The sequence below is a fragment of the Pieris napi genome, chromosome Z (assembly GCF_905475465.1).
Source record: "Pieris napi chromosome Z, ilPieNapi1.2, whole genome shotgun sequence".
Classification (NCBI taxonomy): domain Eukaryota; kingdom Metazoa; phylum Arthropoda; class Insecta; order Lepidoptera; family Pieridae; genus Pieris; species Pieris napi.
Genome location: NC_062259.1, coordinates 3,314,237 through 3,335,238, shown reverse-complemented (window position 1 = coordinate 3,335,238; position 21,002 = coordinate 3,314,237). Strand labels below are relative to the sequence as shown.

Below are 21,002 nucleotides of genomic sequence, written 5' to 3'. Positions count from 1 at the left end.
CAAATTATCAAGAGCACTTTCGTTTAAAACGAATTTTTATATGAATGCATATTCATTTTTTTCGTTACGTTGGCACTGAAGTTCACGTAAAATGGATTAAATCGAATTTCCTGCCGTGCTGTCAGTTCTATAGAAGTTAACAAATGTTTTTAAAATCCTGGTTGCAATATAAAACTGTTAAATTTTTTTAAATTAATAAACAATAAATTCTCGTTCTTCTCTTCTCGACTTGTCCTATTACTAGAATTTTAGAATTTTTAAGGTAAGTTTTATCAATAATAAAACAGTCATGACGATAGCAAAAAATTACACGAATTCATTTATTAATGTTGACTTTTTTGAAGTTGTTAAATGAAAATATTGTTAATATGTTAAAATTCCCAAGCAAGGGAACTTTGAAAGGGGTTGGAGGAGGACTAAGTCCCAGATACCCCCCGCATCCCATTTGTCCCTTTCAGAAGAACGCGTTTTGGCCAAAACTTACCGATATCCAGATATGATGAGCATTCTGATAAACGAGATAGGTCTGGATATCCATAGCTGCTCCCCCACACTTTGAAATCAATTTTCCTGTAGTTTTTATCGTTTATGAATCGATGCATTGATTTTTTTTCTTCATATTTGTTTACCGATTAATGCATGTCAAATTAAATTCTGTATTTTATTTTTCTTATTAAGCGTAAGCTATTGTAAATAAATAAATCATGGGTTTATAAAAACTAGAGTAAAGAATTTGTATCATAATAATAGACTTTATTATAATTATATTTATTACGAAATTAAATAAAAAAACAATTTGAGTAATAAAGGTTTATTCTATCTTTAGTATGATAGTATTGTAATTATTTAAAAACTTTTACAACCTCGTAATACTGGCGTAAGCTGTCGTTTTCCTAAGTTTTTATATGACTTTTATCAGCTTTTATTCGTTTGTTTGTTTCTGATTCTTTCTGTTTTGACAAATCTTTTAACGAAAAAGAAATAAGGCTTAAGAAGCTAAGACTAAGCTTGTATTACGGCATTTAGTCGGAGATTTAATAAGATGTTTTAGAGTACGGTTTTGGGCAACATAAAACTTAAAGACTTGGAGAAATACATGAGTACGATATATTTCCAAATGTGATAAATTGCACTATTGATGGTAACACTAGCGTCAAAGTGGGATCTGTTACGAGTACCCTTTGCACATTCGAGAACATTGTATTATTGTCGTAAAAGCTACGGTTTCATTATCTATAATGGCTACAAATGTAACGTTTTGTTATCGCCGTCGATATCGATTTAGAATTCGCCAAGTAGACCCCAAACCTTGTAGCAAGTCTTTAGTTCGTATGTAGTCAAACAACTCAGATATTTGTATGATAAAAAGAATCATTCAATCCTATTTTCGAGTTTCCTTGTCATTATTTGAGCCAAGATTTCTATTTCTCGAAGAAAAACCTAAATCTTTTCATACATTACTTCATTATTGTTGGAAGTAACTGTAAACAACGCACGTGCGCTCGGTGTCCTGTTTCAAAACAAATGACACGCTTCTAAGTGCCCAGGGAAGGTCAACCAGAATACAAAGATCTCTGTTTTAGGGGCAAATCCTTTTAGAAGACCACTTTACCATGTGAAGGGAAGGGCGCGAGGGTCCTTTGAGGTTGGTTAAGGCACGTGCCTCGAGAGTTAACCTGCGCACAACTTGGTGAATCAATCAACGTACTAAGTCTACCCAGCGATCGCTTAGCGCGCTTATACGCAGGCGCAATGCACTAGGGATGAGGTGATACGATACTTTTCTCGCCCGGGAATTGGAAAATTTACTCACGAATCACGTTAGCTCGATTAACCCAATTAACAGTGAATGGAAACATCCATTAAATGTTTTTAGAGGAATAAGTGCAGCTGAACATAGATTGAGGAAATCAAGGTACCATACGTGGATTGCAATTGTTCATTTTAGCTAAAACTATATTTTATTCAAACGATATTATATGAGTTTTTTTTAATAGTGTAATTAGATACAACTTAAAAAATAAATAACAATGTAACATATCATTTAATTTATATATTGGAAAACATTTTTATCATAGAAATACAATGTCATACTGTCCAGTTATCGATAAGATAGGTCAAAAGTTACTAATCTTCATGGTACATCACTGGCCGTACGCCACTGGTGTCTTTGGATCCCGCCGAAACGTTTGACAGTTTCCGCGCGCAACCAGTGGGTGAAACACGTTACTCATGCCTTCCGCCGAACACTACGTTCGTAAGCACGACCCCGGTATGTATTAAACTGAATTCGATTTTCAAACTATTTTAAATTGCAAATGTTTTTAACCAAAAAGGATTTATATGTTACAAAATATTTTTTTAACACCAAGGAGTTCGTATTCTTATTGCGATAATTAAACCACCCGCGATCTTATGTTTGAAGGATTGTATACTGAAACAATACACGTGTCTTTAGAGATTGTTTGGAAAACATTATTTCTTACAAATGAGTACTTGTATAAGACACCATCGAATAGGATGATTTTTATTTATTGCTTGTGACATATTTTTTATATGATTTATGACTAGCTATTAAATATACTGTAACGATTCGTATTTTTTATTATCTTTTACTGATAATAAGTCACCTTTTGCTAGTTAGTTAACGACCAACTTTGATTTCTAATAAACGCAGAAAAAACCTTGGTGTTCATTTTTTAGTATATCGAAAATGTGACTTTGCCAATATAATTTTGTATTATAAATATTAGAAATAACGCGTCACGTATTTAATTAATTATATATATTGCGAATAACTAACATTGCTTTGAATGAAAAAATGCTGTCGCTAAAAACTCCAAGATCATAAAGAAATTAAAATATGTGTAATATGATAATATTTCTTTACATATATTACTTAAAATCGTTCACATTGTAACAAATGGTTTTGGCATTTTCCCATGGAATATTAATAATATTTTTCTTAGTTTAAAAATATTCCGCATTGAGTTCGAATCCCGATAGGATATTTCTTTCGCGTTATACTCACAACATATCAGTTACGGAAATGTGTTTACCTGCCCCAGAGGGGCCAGAGGGGTTTTTATACAACTAACTCCATTAAAATGTATAAAAACCGGCAGTTACTGGAGAGAAATTTTTATTTATATTACTCTCATTGTTTCAACTTTAATGAAGCTTTGTTAGATTTTGCAAATCAAGGTTCTTATTATGTAGAATTGGTTTTTCTGATTAATAATTTTTTAACACCGAGAGAAACGAACACGTTTTAGTCCGTTTAAGCCTCCCCGAAAGCCTTTTAGCATTCATTCTAAAGTGCCTAAGATCAAAATTTTAAGTAAATTTTAATGTTTCATTATCACTTGTGTAAAAAGGAATGTTTATAAACTTCAGATCAGGAATATTAATGACAGGTGACATTTTCCTGGTTTAATCTCAACAGATAAATCCTGTGAGATGATTAACTATTCGGCCTGGTCTTCATAACACACCAGAGACAAACATTATTTTAGTTATCACGACACTTGTTACGAAACTGCTTAGCCACGAGAGCCTAATAAAATAAAATTTTATTTATTATTATATCACTGTTGCGACTCACGCGTCGTTTGATTGCGATTTCCAGACAAAACACAGTCAGAAACCACTTTAACTAAAGCGAAACGATTCTTCGATGCATTAAAATTACCTTAAACACTAATAGTTTGTGACAATTTCGGTAGTAGTATATGTGTAGCTCGCTATTTCCAAAAAGGTTCTTTACTAATATTTATTATACCTATATATACTAGCTGACCCGGCAAACGTTGTTTTGCCATGTATATTATTTATAGGAAACATTTTTTTAGTTCAATGAAAATAAATATCTACTATAATAAAAAATAGGGGTTGATCTTAGAGGGGTGAAAATTATAGGTTGTATGTGTATGTTGTATCACAAAAAATAAAAACAAAAACATTGTCTAAAAATAAAAAAGTTTTTGGGGTGGACACCCCTTATCACTTAGGGATATCAAACCCCTAGCTGATTTTTAGACTTATTGAATATGCATAAAACAATTCATAATAATCGGTCGAGCCGTTTCGGAGGAGTATGGAAACGAACATTGTGACATGAGAATTTTATTAATATAAATATAGCTAGAGAGATATAGCCCGCATATTATTATGTTTTATCTTAAGGTAATAATAGATATAAACAAATAACGTTTTATATGTTAATAATAATGCACTGCCAGTAGGCTCTCATAAATTTTATTACTTTTATCATATAGGTAACTTATGAACGTCAAACAAGAAATATACATTATATGCTTCTAATTTTACATTTACTGCCAGATCCTAAAATCAAGGGCGTAGAACGGAAGAGAAAGAACTGGCAATAAAGAGATTAGACATTACAGTCATAGTAGGCCGATCAAATCGATTTAATATTTAGATCATTCATGTGACCTTTCGCACCTTCTTTGTTTTCTGTATTTCTGTGAAGTATTTTAACAATAGTTCTATTTTTAAGTAGTCTTTTCCCAAGTTTGTCGATTCAAAATTGGAAGTATCAGGGCAGTAAAAACAATCATTACTATAAAATATATGAATATTACGATACAGGTCACGTGAGTTTATCAATTTGTTTTTGTTCATATTTAAATGTTGTTCTCCATTATATTTAACCACACACACAGATATATATCTTTGACGGATAATGGGGGCTTATGTTTTTACAAATACAGTTCCAATACATACATATCCAATTCCAGACCAAAACCTTGTATTAAATAGTCTTGATAAAAGTGAAGTCACTTTGAATTTTAGAAAGTATTAGATATTTTTTTTTCCTTTTATGGCTCTGGCACGGTTTGTGCATTAGCCAGCGTCAAGTATATAAGATTTTTATAATTCGTGCTTGTCTTAGAAATTCGACCGTGTCCTCCATGTACGGTTTAAGCACTCGCCCGGTACCGCACAACCCTTCCAAAGGCTGAGAACAAATTTAAATTAAATTAAAACTTGCCCTCGAACCGGGAATCGAACCCGGTACCCCTCACCTAGCTGTCTATTAAATATTTGAAAGGAAAATAAATAAATACGGATACAAATATTTTCCTCTGCACAATGCAGAAGCGATCAACGACATTTACAATCGTTTCCCACTGATTCCTCGATTTGAGGACTTGCACTTTGTATGTATTATTTACACAGTCTTTAAGAATTTATTTAATATTCATTTCTATTGAGCAGTGATAACTAAAATATATTTGTATGCATTAACAAAATAATAACAAGTACCAATTAAACATATATAGAAAAATACTACAAAAATAATGAATAAAACATTATTTTTTTAAACGTAATCAAAAAGATTTATCATTTTATTATTTATTTAATTTGAAGGTAGTTATAAAATTGTGTTCCTCTGTAGGTAATGGCTTTGATGTACAAGTTTCACGTATGTGAAACTACCTAAGTTCACGCTATCAAAGTATATATATTTATACGTTTTGCCATAATATTTATGACTTTCTATATTGCGTGATGCAACAAAATCCTATGCTTCAAATCAAACAATAAAAACTAAATGAAATCATGTATAAGGTGTTAAAGGAATTAATGAATATAATTTGAGATTCTTTTTCATAAAATAGAACCACCAAAATTCACTAAAATTATTAAAAATAATATTTCTTATTTCTATTCATTTGTATTGTACAAAGAGAATAAAATGTATTTAACGATAAATGATTTAAGTATGAAGATCATATTAGGCTGTCTTGTGGAAGTGGGTGCCGAGTCCATAATAGTCGATGTTTTCGTAATATGATCCTTGTTCTACGGAATGTTATTTATGTAGATAAGTTCACGATTGGGATCATTACCTTACATTTTTGTCGAAGAAAAGGGAGAGAGTAATTAAAACCTATTGAGGGAGATCTATATATATCTTTATCTATATGATATATTTCCTCCCTTTATCAGTAAACAATTTTATAAGTTTCCGTACAGTTTATTTTGTTTCTGGCGTGAACAGTAACAACCAAGTCTTTTAAAGTCCGAAAGTTGTCGGGATAAAGTGGGCAAGTTTCGGGAGAAAGTATCTGGAATATCTATAAATTACAATTACTCGAATAAGGTCATATCTCTTTTGTAGAAAAATTATTTGAGTTTTTATTTTTTACGATTTTAAGCAAGATTCTAATATTTGTTATATTACTATAAAAGTTAGGTAAGGTAGCTAGGTGGCCTTTATACTTATGATTACAGTTCTTAACTTGTAAAGCTTAACTTAATCTTCAAGACGGGTTTAAAACAGAGTTTGCCAAATTTGAATGTAGATATCGCAACAATATAAAAATCTCTTTCAGGCAACCATATTAAGGAAAAAACTAACAAAAATAAATATTAAGGGAAAGTGCAAGTGCATAACCAAATCAACAAAAATAAAATTACAAGAAACACTGAAAATTTATTACCAAACTTAATTTAAAATAATACATTATAAAATAAACTAAAAACTAAAAGTTAATCTCACGGTTCATGAATTACAATGCAATACAAAAGAATAACAAATACATGAAATACTATTTTCATATCTCCGAGGATGTGAACTGAGCAGGACGTAATTAAGTATAAGAAAAAAGGCGAATAAAATCGACTTGCTATTGTTTCTTATTAGTTCCTGTCTCTTTGAAATATATCTTGTAGACAATATGATATTAAAAATATACCTACTTCTTTTTTATCGATTTTAGTGTTAGCTAACAATTAAGAAGCATCCTAAAGTAGAGGACAATAAACAAAATAAAAAAAATTGACATCCGTAAAAAAACAAAGTTACAGATGCACTTGAACAAGCTCTAAGGCTAAAATGGAAATGGGCAGGTCATATTGCTAGAGCGCGGGATAAAAGATAGACACTAGAAATAACGAAATGGACTGGACCTACTGGAAAGAGATGTATAGGACGACAAAGGAAAAGATGGACAGATGACTTTGTAGAACTAGCAGGGGAAAACTGGATAAATGTTGCTCAAGACAAAGAGAAATGGAAAAATATGGAGGAGGATTTTACCCTAAAAGGGGCCATACAAAAACTAGACCACTAAAAAATTAAAAATAAATCTAACTTAAATTTTGTTTAAAACTCATACTAACTTAACTAATACTAATATTAAGGAATGTAAACTAACCAATTGTTGTATGGATTAATAAAGCTTTAATCATAATAATAACATTTAAAATAAAAATAGAACAGCCAATTCCAAAACGACTATTTACTACAGAACTGATTATCATAATTAGAACAGTCGTGATTCTTGGAACACAAGAGAAACTGGAGATTTACTAAGAGACCCGTTCATAGTGTTTATTTAATTTAATTAAAATATTGCTTTGGCTAAGTAATCCAAACTTGAACAGTGGGTTGTGATTGCGACTCAGTAATGCATTCAAATCCTGGCACACCATTGAAAATTTCTTTTGTACGTGTTTACTTTGAAAAAAAATAGCAAACATTGTAAGGAACCCAGTCTTAGACACGAAATCTAATTTAGCATTTTATTCAATCTCAATTAAGTAGGAACATTCTGAATCCAAGACTTATATGTATATATATATATATAGTAGCACCGCAAGATTTTTATAGTTCCTAAGTTTATTAGGTATAATAGATCATAAAGTACGAGAATACTGTGCTTTTTATGTATTGTACAGTAACCTGATAACTGAAGAGAAACTCACTAACAAGTGCTATTCATTCGATTGTATCGGAGCTAGTGACTTGTTAGCTTTCCACGTACTGGTATTGATATAGTATTTCCAAGCTTACGCCTGAATGCTGAAAAATAATATAATTTTTTTACATCGACCAAACTATAACTAACCGTCAGATGTTTGTGCACTATATGTTGGTGATTTGTATAATATCAAATTCAAATTAAAATATTTAATTTAAAATTAAATTATGTAGTTATAATATATTCATAATATACAATTTTATTAATACTTTGATAAAAAATGGTCGTGATTTGCATAACAAGACATATTTAATAATGGCAATTTTTACATATACGGGTGATATTGTAATAATAGTATTATAAGAGTATAATAAATTGTATTATTTATTTTTACAATATCCTTATAGTAAATATACATAGTAATAATAATAATATTTTTAAATGGATAAATAGATAATTAAAATAAATTTACTAAGCTTTGTTCGTTGAGTTTGGAAAGCACAAATCCTGAAGTCTCCGGTAGGTACTAACTACAGCTAATGATCTCTTAAACCTCACTGCCACCAGCCTTGTGCGGCCTGTAATTGAGGTGACCTAATAAGTTTTATAATTTAGATCTACAAAGAGGATCTTCCCAGTTCCTTTGAAAGTTGACGTTAGAAGGCAAACTCAAGCCTGGTCCGGATATTTACCACGCATTTCTCGCATCTGTTAAATCCGCAATCTCGTAGTTTGTAGAATTATCTAAGGATTTCACCGACGAGACTGCTAGATTTGTGTGCAGATGAGAGAAATACTGGAAGAGCTACACTTGTTATCTTACTCTTAATCCGCCAAAACGAATAGGGAGCGATGCTTGGCATCTTCAAAACGAACGTTTAAAATAGAATACATCACATCACACACAGTACTTAATCTACTAATTATTTTACAAAATCTTACATCTAAAATGTGTGACAATTAACGTAAAAATAAGTTTCACAAAAAAAAATAGAAATTTAAAATTTAAAAAATAAAATTAAAAATATTAAACAATATATTATAGAAAACACGTAATAGAACTGAACTATTCTAAAGAGGGCAACAGCTAAGTACATAATTTAAGTTGGGAATACAAAGACAGCATTTGAAAATGAACAGTGCTGAGTTGACTGTAATTTCCAGGAAACAGTGAGAAAGATCTTAAAACATTTGATATTGATGAATTAATGTATTCTTTAAAAGCCTTGAAAATTACTGACTAAGGGGTACAGCGATGTTTTATTTATTATTATTTTATAATAAATAAAACAGGGGCTTAGGTATTAAAAACTATATTTAGAAATTTTATACGATTACTAACTGAAACGGCTAACATGGCAACTACGAAACACATTTTATTTTCGTCATATTTACAATGCTTTAATTATTCTGCTATTCGGGAGGGAGACAAATACAACAATTGAATAATAAAACAATTTTTTAACCGGATTGAAGTTTTATGTGTTTACAATTATTTTTCATAATTTTAAATTTAACCGACGTTTCGCGTGCTTTACAGCGTGCGTGGCCTTTTGTCTTCAGTCAACGGAGTGAAGACAAAAGGTTTTGTTGAATGTCAAAAAGTATCACAGCTGTAGAAAAAGTTGTATTATCTGGCATCGACTAAAAGATGGTTTTGGCAGAAATGGCTCACGGTGTCTTTTCGCGGATTGTTTCAAATCAAAAACCATGAAACCCGTTCTCGAGTTATGTTATTGAATAACCTCTACTTTGTTTTATGTATTAAGAGAATAATATTATTAATTTAAAATATATAAACATATTTAAAGCATTACGGTAAAACTAGGACTTCTGTGAACGCATTAATTAATCAACTGAGGTATTATGCAATGAAAATACTGCCATTACAAAGTTATGTGAGGCTTCACAGTATTGCCAGTTAATCTAAATCGTATTATTTGCTCACCTTAACACGGCAGTATTTATTATTGTGATTTCTATCTGTTCACGATTTCAATGTACAGGTTAAGCTTGCTGTTTCTAACATAGTACATATATAAAATTCTCGTGTCACCATGTTCGTTCTATTCATCCGAAACGGCTCGACCGATTCTTATGAAATTTTTTATGCATATTCAGTAAGTCTGAGAATCGGCCACTATCTATCTTTCAAACCCCTAAGTGATAAAGGGTGTCCACCCACTTTTTTTTTTAAATTTATTTTTAATACAACATGCAAAAATACATACAACTCCTAATTTTCACCCCTCAACGATCAACGTCTATATTTTTATTATTGTAGATAGTTATTTTTATTGAACTGAAAAAATGTTTCCTAGAAATAATATACATGGCAAAACAAACGTTTGCCGGGTCAGCTAGTAGCTTATAAATTTATTTTATGGGGATCACTATCGTAATAGAAATGGTTTTATGGATTATTTTTTAAAAGTTTTATCCTACTAATATTATAAATGTGAAAGTTTGTAAGTATGGATGGATGTTTGTTACTCTTTCACGTGAAAACTACTGAATGGATTTTAATGAAATTTTACAATAGTACAGCTTTATAAAAAGATATTGTGTAAATTGTCAAAGTATAAGGTAGTAGGAAAAAATCTACCATCTGCAAGCTATTCTGGCGTGCGCTGCCAAAACCGCTAACGTTGCACATATGTAATGTATGATGGAAATATTTATATTAAATAGTCCTACAAAAAAGCCCGCCACAGTATATATCTATATCTTATGTGTTAGCCATTATATAGCCAAAATAGTGAACCATAACTATAATAAAAGTTGATAATTTATTTGAAATTCACATTTGGTTGTAATATATTGATTTCTAAATGAAAATAGATACTTTTATAGCTTCTGGTATTTAAAGTAGATAAAATATGTCTTTCACGCCACATCATTTGGCCAAATATTATTATAATCCTGCGCGAGGTTGCGGGCACCAACTAGTAACCAATAAAATTACTCTTTTCAAATATTACCAAAATTTGCAACCATAAAACTACAATTAAGTAAGAACGTATAAAATATCTAAAAAAGAGTCGGTCTCTGGGGAAGGTACCCTAACAATGACGGCATTCCTAGCTGAAAACGATTTTCTTTTATAAATATGACAATGGCTCAAATCACCGATGAAAATAAATTTGAGGGATTGTACGAGTCAAGACTATTTCCGCTCCGAAGACTTTTCTTACTTGTAAAAGTGCCACGACTGTCAAACCCGTTAAAATAAGGAAGATAAAATACCGTACAAATAAAACATTTTAGAAATAAAATTAATTTCGTACGTAAATTCAAGTACTTTACGTTGTTCAAGGTACTTTTTGCAGTCTGTATGCTTATATCTGACTAGCGGCCCGTATTTTTTTTAACATATGTTTTTTAATAAGGTGGAACAATTTTTTGTTCTATCATCAATGGTTTTCGCAGCGCATGCGAGGATATTATATATTTTACACCTTGTGTAACACTATTGTATTGTCTTTTATAGACATAACTTTTACACATTTAAAGAAAACACTTTTTTACCGGATTGAAGTTACGTATTATTAGAAACTTATAATTATTTTACATAATTAAAAACACAGCGTCCGTGGTCACAGTGACTGTAAGGCACGGGAAACGTCGGAATTTTTTTTTAATTATGTAAAATAATTATAAGTTTATAATAATACATAACTTCAATCCGGTAAACAAGTGTTTTCATTAAACATTATTGTAGTTTTAGTAGGGATACTAACTTTTTTTCTTGCAATTAAAATAGTCTATATTAATCAGTGATAATGTAGCTTTTAAATTGTCAAAGACTTTTTAAAATCGGTCCAGTACTTTTTGAGCCAATTCGTTACAAACATAAAAATAAATAAAATTAGAAAATATTTTAATCAAACACAAATAACAATGAATCATTAACTGTTTTGCATAATTTCTTTGTAATCTTTAATACTTTGCTCAGTTTCTTTGATGCTGTCTTTTAAATCAAATACTGTATACTTACATACAAATCTTTCCTCTTTACAAATATTAGTATAGATAACTAAGGAAGTGTTTTGTGACAGTGAGAAGGGTGAATTACCTTATAGAAATTCTATTTTTAAAATTAAATTTCGTAAAGAGAATTTTTGATATATTAGTATTTTATATTTTAAGCAAAATAATTTATTGAAATCTCAAATGACGAATTGTAAATTAAAATGCCACGTGTTTTATTATAGAAGAAATAAATCAAAATTATAATTTGTACTAATATACGACACTTTTAAAATTTTAATGTCAATTAAATTCCTAACATATCTTCCTTTTTCCCTCCCACTAAGTCTCGGAAATCTAAAGCTTTTAGATATGGACAAATATGAACAAGAGTTAAAAATTCGTTTGCCAAAGAAGTTGCACTTCTGACATATTGTGTACTTTGTACGCACGCACTTTATTTTTGTTAATAACATTTTTAACATTCAGTTATAAAAATGTGTAGCCTACTTACGTAAATGAAATGACTCTTGAACTTTGCTCGTTTTTAATTGCTTTTTAAGATCAAAACGAAAACGTTTTAATTGAAAATTCGTGCGGAAATCGTAAAGCCGAAAACAAGCGTAACCAAGGTCGTCAGGGGTTCGCTTTGTATGAAGGACGGGCCTCGGGGTTCGGGATAGATATACTTGATTCCACAGGTATTTTGCGGGGAAAATTTTCAGAAAGTGATTTTCTATCCGCCAACCGAGAAAATAACATTTATGTATATACGTTGACTTTGTGATAATATTTTTCGTTAGAGTAAGTGTTGGCCTAGTGGCTTCAGCGTGCGACTCTCAACCCTGAGGTCGAAGATTCGATCCCCGGCTGTGCACCAATGGACTTTCTTTCTATGTGCGCATTTAACATTCGCTTGAACGGTGAGGGAACACATCGTGAGGAAGCCGGCTTGCATTAGACCCAAAAAGTCGACGGCGTGCGTCAGGCACATAAGGCTGATCACCTACTTGCCTATTAGATTAACAAATTATCATGAAACAGATACAGAAATCTGAGGCCCAGAACTAAAAAGGTTGTAGCGGCATTGTTTTTTTTAAAAACATACTTATATATGGATACTTAAAACAGAAAAAGTAGTCTACTATTGGCAAAATAATAAAATAAAAAATTTGAATATTAAAATAAAAAACAATTTTTTATCAAAATACTATGAAACTGATTTATATATTATCTAAGTCTAAACTTGTTGTTTGATTCAATAAGATGTTGCGTGTTATATAATATAATCAATAAATCAATCAGTCAATGGAATATATTTATTGCTAGTCACGATTTCATATTTTTGGATGTGGAATAAATTAAACGACTCAGATGAAGCCATATTTAATGCATTTCCATTAGCCTATTAGCATTTCACCTCTGTATTTAGAAACAAATTATCAGCTATACCATGCTAGTTTTCCTGAATAGCTCGTACAAAAAGATAGCTTGAACGCTTCTGTGCGTCTGTTTTACGCTTCAAGTATCAAAGCCTTCACGGAGGAATTATGAAAGTGTTTCGTGGATTTAGAAAAATTAAATTTTTCAAACAATATTGAAATATGCAAATTTAAAACTTGGTAATACATTTCAACGCCTTTTTCTATTTTAACTATAAAAATTTAAATGTTCAAGGTTTTTCTTAGTTTTGATAACGGTAATCTGGTTCATTAATTCCAATTGCCTAATTATATAAAAATTGTCTAAACAATTGTTTTATTTATTTAAACAAATGTTATGGTCCATAGTATAATACGTATCAGGTCAAAATAAGTATAAGTAAGTCACAATCTCGTTTTGAGCGCCGTCAAATTTCATTCGCTGCCGCTATCAAATAGACAAATGGTTTGACAGCTCTTGGCTTCAACTATATTTAAGTTTGATTGACGTTACTACGGGCCTAAAAGGTTTCCACGAATAGATTAGATGAATTAATTGCACTCTTATTTTTATTTACATTTTATTAACGATTATTTCATCTTTCATACAACTGGTCCATTTAAAGTTATTAGATCAAATTATATGTCCGACAAATGCAGAAACTCGATAAGCTAATGATTTGCTTACATTTTACTCAGGATGTTGACATTTAGTAGTTTACTTTGCGTGCAAGTTGCTGAGTATGTGTTAGTACCCGTGTATTTAATTTGCTTTAGAACATTGCTTGTTTATGTTTGGCCCCTGAATTGAAGTTCTGTTAGCTATGCCATGAAATATAAGATAATTAAAGATCAGTGAGTGGAATGTTTTTAAAAAAATATTTTATTAAAATTAAGTTTTATGAAATATTGGTCAGACGGCATTAACACGACAAAGATAACGATTCAGGAAGTTTATATAGTAAGTGTATAAAAAAGTCAGAGGAAAATGTATCAGTTTAATTAAATATATAAGCAGGTAAAATCCGTAGCCAAAGGAACATCATAAAACTTAAAAATCTAATAACATTTCTGTCGTTTCTCGATAAACGATTAGTGTTTGTTAGTACATGAGCAAGATAAGTTATTACTACAACAACCTATCAGACAAAGGAAGTCGGTGTCAGCTCTATTTATAAAACAGTATCTTGAGGGGTTGTTTTAATAACAAAAGAAACGTTGTTTATAGATACAAAGGCAAATGTATGAATTTGGTTCCGGTAATATTGTATTTCAGCATTACCGTCTTCACCATAAGGGCACACAGGGCCCATGCCCAGGGCCACCATGCTCAGCGGGCCCCGAAGCACCGACAATTTCTCTCAAACATTTATTCTCAAAACATTTTTGACGGGCGCATTACACTTTTTTCACAAATCAGTAATCTTATCAGAAGGTATTTTTACAAGGCATTACTACGCCATTATATCGATAACTGCGCCTATTCCTACTGTACTAATTTTATTAATAAGGATATTATAGAAGACTCAACAGAAGTCTCGAAAGAAATCGTTATCGTAATCGTAACCAAAAAACCAGCAGAATTCTAATATCATTAATGACATAATATATCATACATCATGACCTATATAATAAATGGTCATACTTAGTAAAAAAAATGTATTATTATTGTTAGGTTTTTTTACTCTCCAAAAGGGCCCAAATTCTTATGTGCCCAATGGCCTTAGCCTAGTTTAAGACGGCCCTGTATTTCAGGTGTTAGGTACATATTAGTGGTATAAATTATTAATGATCTTATTTCTTTGTTTTTTGATTCCGCATAGGCAAGTAGATGCTTTGTACCTGACACAAGTTACCTTCACAGAGAATGTGAGTGTTAAATGGCGGACATACAAGGAATAGTTTAATTGGTATCTAGCTGTAATTCGCAAGAGGCCTATCCAGCAAAGACATTCTTATTAAAATGAAATGTAACGTTCTATATATTCCCGATACTAAGGCACTTAACTGTATAAAAGAACCTCTTAAGTGCTAAAGAGTTTTTCTATAAAATTTACTTTTTCGCAATAATGTTTTTCTTTGTTATTTTCTACTCTTTACATTCGATTCGTGTAAATTGATTAAACCCAATAACAAAAATATGAAGCACGTAAAACCTACCACGAGCGCAGCTTTTATAACTGTATTTTTTTAGAATTTAAATAAAAACAGTAGTAATAAAAAAGCTCATCCAATTTATAGTGGGTATAAAAAGCGTCGAAAACAAAAGCGAATTGTTGAGTGCTTCCCGACTGTTTTTACGTGCCACAGCCGTCCTGGATCGTGATTCAATATTTACATAGTATCATGTTCCGAAATCGTGTACCTTGAATATAGTAAAAAGTCAAATAAATTCGAAACTTTAATTTACTGTTAAATATTTATTTTTTACTCTGTTTCTTCGTCGGCACAATGAGTACTCATAAAATAATCAATCTGGTTGGTATTGCTCGTTCTATTTCATTTTTCTTTACTTGTGGATGATGAATATTATGAAAAATCGTAAAAATCCAAAGAACACTTGATACGGGAGCCTTACTTAGTCTCGACTCTGCATCTCACTCTTAGATCTACAAAGTGTCGCTGCCACTATAGGCCGTAAAGTCTTCAATAAATCTTATATGTTCTGCTCTCTAAATTATATAATATGGTTAAGGAAATCATGTATAAAAAACTAGTTGTTATTCTCATTTTAAATAAAATTATTAATGAAATTGCAATTTAATTTTAAACAAACAATTATATTACATTATGTGGCGTGACCTAGCATAATCTGTTTGACCTTTTACAATAGTTAATGGTAACGATTAGTAATCATTTTTCAATTTATCACATTGTATTTAACAAATTAATAATTACAACACAAAAACGGCTATATTTTAAATATATTTCCTGTATTAAGTATATCATCATCATTTTTTGTAAATTGTGTTACCTATATGAATAAATGATTTTTGACTTTTGACTTTCATCATCAATGGTTATACAGCTTCTTGTGGGCTTGAGCCTCCTCCTTGTGGACAACTCCATCCCACCAACGCAGTCTCGAACTACCGGGTTTTCTCTTGCCACCGAGTTGTGAGTTCAGTAAGGACATTGGGGTTCTGTTGTTCGCCATTCGGTGCACATGTCCCAGCTACTTGAGCCTCTTGCACTTTATGAATTGGACGATGTTGGCTTCTAGGATGTTATAAAGTTCTTCATTGTAGCGAATACGCCAAACACGGTCGTCGCAAACAGGACCAGAGATTCTTCGAAGAATCTTCCGCACGAAAATATTCTCTCCTTATATCTCTTCTCTCTTGCTAAGGGGCCAGATTTCAGAAACATAAGAGAGCACTGGTCTGGTCGCAACAGTGTTTTGTACAGAACAAGCTTGGTATTCTTTCTGAGAAGTCATGTTCGGAAATATCTACAAAGGCCAAAGTAGCAGCGACTCGTCTACTGATCTCTCGGCTGGGATTATTATCACACTGAGCATAATGAACAAAACATTGATATTTAGTTCAAATGTCCGCTTGTTAACTAAAGTACTAACTAGGTGTACATTTCCATAGTTTAAGTTGTATCTATTAAAAACTTTGCATATCAGTTTCGGTTCTATTGTTCATGAAGCCATTGACGTCACACAGGCATCCACGCTAACTTTAAAACTTAACAATATAATACACCTATTTCTATTGAAAATACGTTTTGCGGAAATTAATAGTGAATACAAACAGCGGCTTTAGATACGACGGCGCATCTTCCTTCCTGTCTTGTTTACTGACTTAACCTAACCAACTCAAAGAGCCGTGTAGTAATCTATGGCTCAATAATTAATATATAAAGAGAACCGTGTGAGTTTTATGAATCCGAGTTCTTTTATACCTTATATATTTTCACCGGAGTCAATTTATCAAAAATTAATAATAAAGGAACGAGCAAAGTTTTAGGCGAAGTATTTCGTTGTTACGTCGTGTTTGCGGTTCGTCTGCTGAATTAACCTTTCGACCACATTTCCGTTTCATTTCTATTGTAAGCTTGCTTCGGAAAATCTATTGATTTTCTTAAGATCCGATTAGGAATACGCGAAGGATATATAATTTTATCGTTGGGGCGTTATTTATTCATATTTTTCTACAACGCTGTGAATATAGGATCCGTTTTTGAGGGTTTTAATAGAAACATTAGTACTTAATAAATCTTCATATCAAAGCAGATGATCTATCGGACGTCAAGGCAAAATACAAAATACCATCCGTATCACCTCGACGTCCGTCGTTCCACAACAGAGCGCTTTCTAATGCAGTTTTTGCCGCGCACCACCACTATGTGGAACCAGCTGCCCACAGAAGTATTTCCGAACCAATTCGACTTAGAGTCCTTCAAGAAAAGAGCGTACAAATTCTTGAAAGGCCGGCAACGCACTTGCGAGCCTTCTGGCATTGTGAGTGTCCATGGGCGGCGGTATCACTTAACATCAGGTGAGCCTCCTGCCCGTTTGCCTCCTAGTACATAAAAAAAAAAATATTGTCATTTAATAAGTCAGGGCTTATTTGTTATCGTGTTTAGTAAATTTGCGTTGATGATATCTGCACCAGATCTAGTCGTTAATTTAATCTTCATTACCATTAAGGTTTAAAGCAGTCCCCCATATAGTCATTTAGTCTGAAGCTAAAACAAGTCTTTCACTATTCTCCTATAAATCAATGAATCGGGTATTAAATTACCTAGCTGAGTTGCTTATTCGTTTACCGTTAAACACGTTTTAATCGAGGACTCAAAGAGGGGCTGTTCAACGCTAGCGTTCTTCGTATATCAATCTTACGCTGTTTGCATAAGTAATTAATCATAGTTCGCAAACGAAGGATACGCGTAGGACAGGGTTTGAAAGTAACAGATTGTATGCTCCATAGATGTATGATCCGATTTGAGGAATCATTTGCACTGTCCCAATATCGTAACCGAGTTGCACCCACTTTCACAGATTATATGTGAAAACAAAGCTCCGTCCGTCACCTTACACCGCTCTTTGATCGCGTTACGGTATTCCCATTCGATTTTAGAAACAGGTCACCAATATTTCGATATTATTTCACTGTCCTGATTTTACTCCTACCGTCAGCGCCAGTTAAGCTCGACGGCGGTTGTTGTAGGGCTGTTCAAATATATGTTCAATGAAACTCTTTGTTTGAAGCTGGACAGTTATGAGTGTGGGAAACACTAAAGGGCTCATTTTGGCTTCAAGTGTGCCTTTTAGGAATTGGTACGCTCTTTTCTTGAAGAACTCTAAGTCGAATTGGTATGGAAATACTTCAGTGGGCAGCTGGTTCCACATCGTGTAATATTATGTGATAAAAGCCTGAAGGGTAATATAAAATGCAAACATCAAATATCAACTAAAACTGGTATCACTAACTGGTACTCAACTAAACTCGCTATTAGCAAACTATAAGAATTTCCAACACCGATGTTTACCGTAATTTATCTTAAAGAATGTATAAGAAATATATATATGAAATCTAAAAACCTCTTTAGGTCTGGTTCTCAGATTTCTAAATCTGTTTCATGATAATTTTTCAATCTAATACGCAAGTAGGTGATCAGCCTCCAGAACCTGGCACACGCCGTCGACTTTTTGGGTCTAAGACATGTCGGTTTCCTTCACCGTTCGAGCGAATGTTAGATGCGCACATAGAAAGAAAGTCCATTGGTGCACAGTCGGGGATCGAACCTACGACCTCAGGGATGAGAGTCGCACGCTGAAGCCACTAGGCCAACACTGCTCAAGTGTAATTACGTCATAATAATCGGTTGGCCAATATAGGCGGAGTCATAATAAACGGATTATACTGGATAGATGCTAAGAATCAAAATTCAATTGATGAGAAATCGGAGTATACAAGTCGGTACGACAGCAATTTAATTTTTAGTTATATCTGTCAAGTTCCGCCTAATTTAAAGACAATTCTATAACATACGCGCGCCAGGCCTGGAAATAAATCATTAATAATGAAACCATGATAAGGTACTGTTACCGATCAATGAAAAGGCGTGAAACGTACATTAAAAAGATTCTTGAATCTTGTTATTGGAGTTGTTGTTGGAAAGGTCTTAAGGGCTAGGAAATTACAGGCAGACGAAATCTTTTGTTTATTAGACCGAACAATTATCACCGAGTGGGCGCAAAATAGGACTAATCCTTAGAAGGCGGAGACCTTCACTTCTAACTTCGTAAATAATCATTGTAAATTACTAGCAGTATGTCAAGATTAAACAAAGAAAAAAAAATAAAAACGTCCACAACAAGAAACGTCATTTTAGTACACTTTATATTTAACAAAAGACATGTTGTATTAAAATATATAATTCATTAATAAATGAATGTATAAAACATCCCAACATACGTAGATTCTGTCACTGTATGTACATACAGCGCATGTTAAATAAAATTAAATATTATTTAACTTTAAGGAATATACTTTAATAAAACTATGCATTATATATAGTACTATATTTATTGAGAACCTTATAATATTATTATTTTATTTAAAAAAATACGAGACAATATTTGAAATTTACAATTGCTTTGTCCCTTTTTCTATTGTTTTTCTTCAGGAGGGCTGATGTCTTCTGAACTTGCTCGTCCAAATGGAATGGACAGAAAAAACATTGTTCTTTCATTAAACATGGTTAAATTGCTTTTCGTAGTTTTAATTCATGTCTTCTAACGTGGTTGGTTTTTTAATTCAAATATTTCGGAAGTGGCTTATTTAATTACATTTATTTTTTCAAAATGAACTGTTTTTGAAGCTACAACACATTAAAATAACAATAAATTTAATAACTCTTTTATATTTGACCTTAGTCTTGAATATTTATTTACTACATTTCAAAGTATCAAACACCTAATAAATGATATATACTATTAATGGTCGTATATATTAATCAGTCATATATTTAACAAGCAAAGAAATTGTCGCGGTTTAAAATAACGCTGGTCTCGTTATCTTGTACGTTCTGTGCTTCGTAAATATATTACCCTCCATATTTTCATTTTCTCTTAATTACGGCTTAATGAATATATACGACGTCGCCCGCAACGCCCACAAAAAATGTTTTTCATGATTTTATGCTCATATTTATGTTATTAGGGTCGTTTCATTTTGCAGTTTGTGTAATTAAGCCTTTGATTGAAAATATCTATAGCGGTTGAAGTAATTGTTGATTTTAATATTTCATGTAGAAATCGGTAAATATTTTTGATGGACGCATTTAAAATAGCTTAAATGAAAAAGCTTTTATTTTACAGGTAATACCAAAAACGTTTTCGCAATTTTTCCAACATTGAGCAACACTAAAACACTAAAACTAAAATATAGTGAAAAAATAAGCTCGTCAGCAAGTCGACAATTATGAAAAAGGACACAATCAACAAATATGCAGTCATTTGAATAAAACACTATTTTGACCGGATTGAAGTTATGTATTATTATAAATTTACAACTATTTAACATAATTTTAAATTTATCCGACGTTTCGCGTGCTTTACAGCGTGCGTGGTCACGGTGACTGAAGACAAAAGATGTTGAATGTCAAAAAGTAAATAGAGGACATATTTTCGCGGATTGTGTTATTGACAGATTGCGAATAGAGGACACCGTGAGCCATTTTTGCCAAAACCCTCCATCTTTTAGTCGATACCAACTCCGGGGAAATAAATACAGATAATGCAACTTTCTCTGCAGCTGTGATACTTTTTGACATTCAACATCTTTTGTCTTCAGTCACCGTGACCACGCACGCTGTAAAGCACGCGAAACGTCGGATAAATTTAAAATTATGTTAAATAGTTGTA

General features: G+C 32.0%; 1 protein-coding gene across 1 annotated transcript in view; it reads left to right on the top strand.

Annotated features, from left to right (window-relative positions):
• Positions 1-2,152: 2,152 nt before the first annotated feature.
• The window catches only part of LOC125062312 (dipeptidase 1-like), a 93,846-nt gene continuing 74,996 nt past the window's right edge, over positions 2,153-21,002 (top strand). Inside the window, exon 1 of the mRNA XM_047668138.1 lies at positions 2,153-2,272. Coding sequence (XP_047524094.1) covers positions 2,233-2,272 — 40 coding nt within the window. The 5' untranslated portion in view covers positions 2,153-2,232. The remainder of the gene's footprint in view (positions 2,273-21,002) is intronic.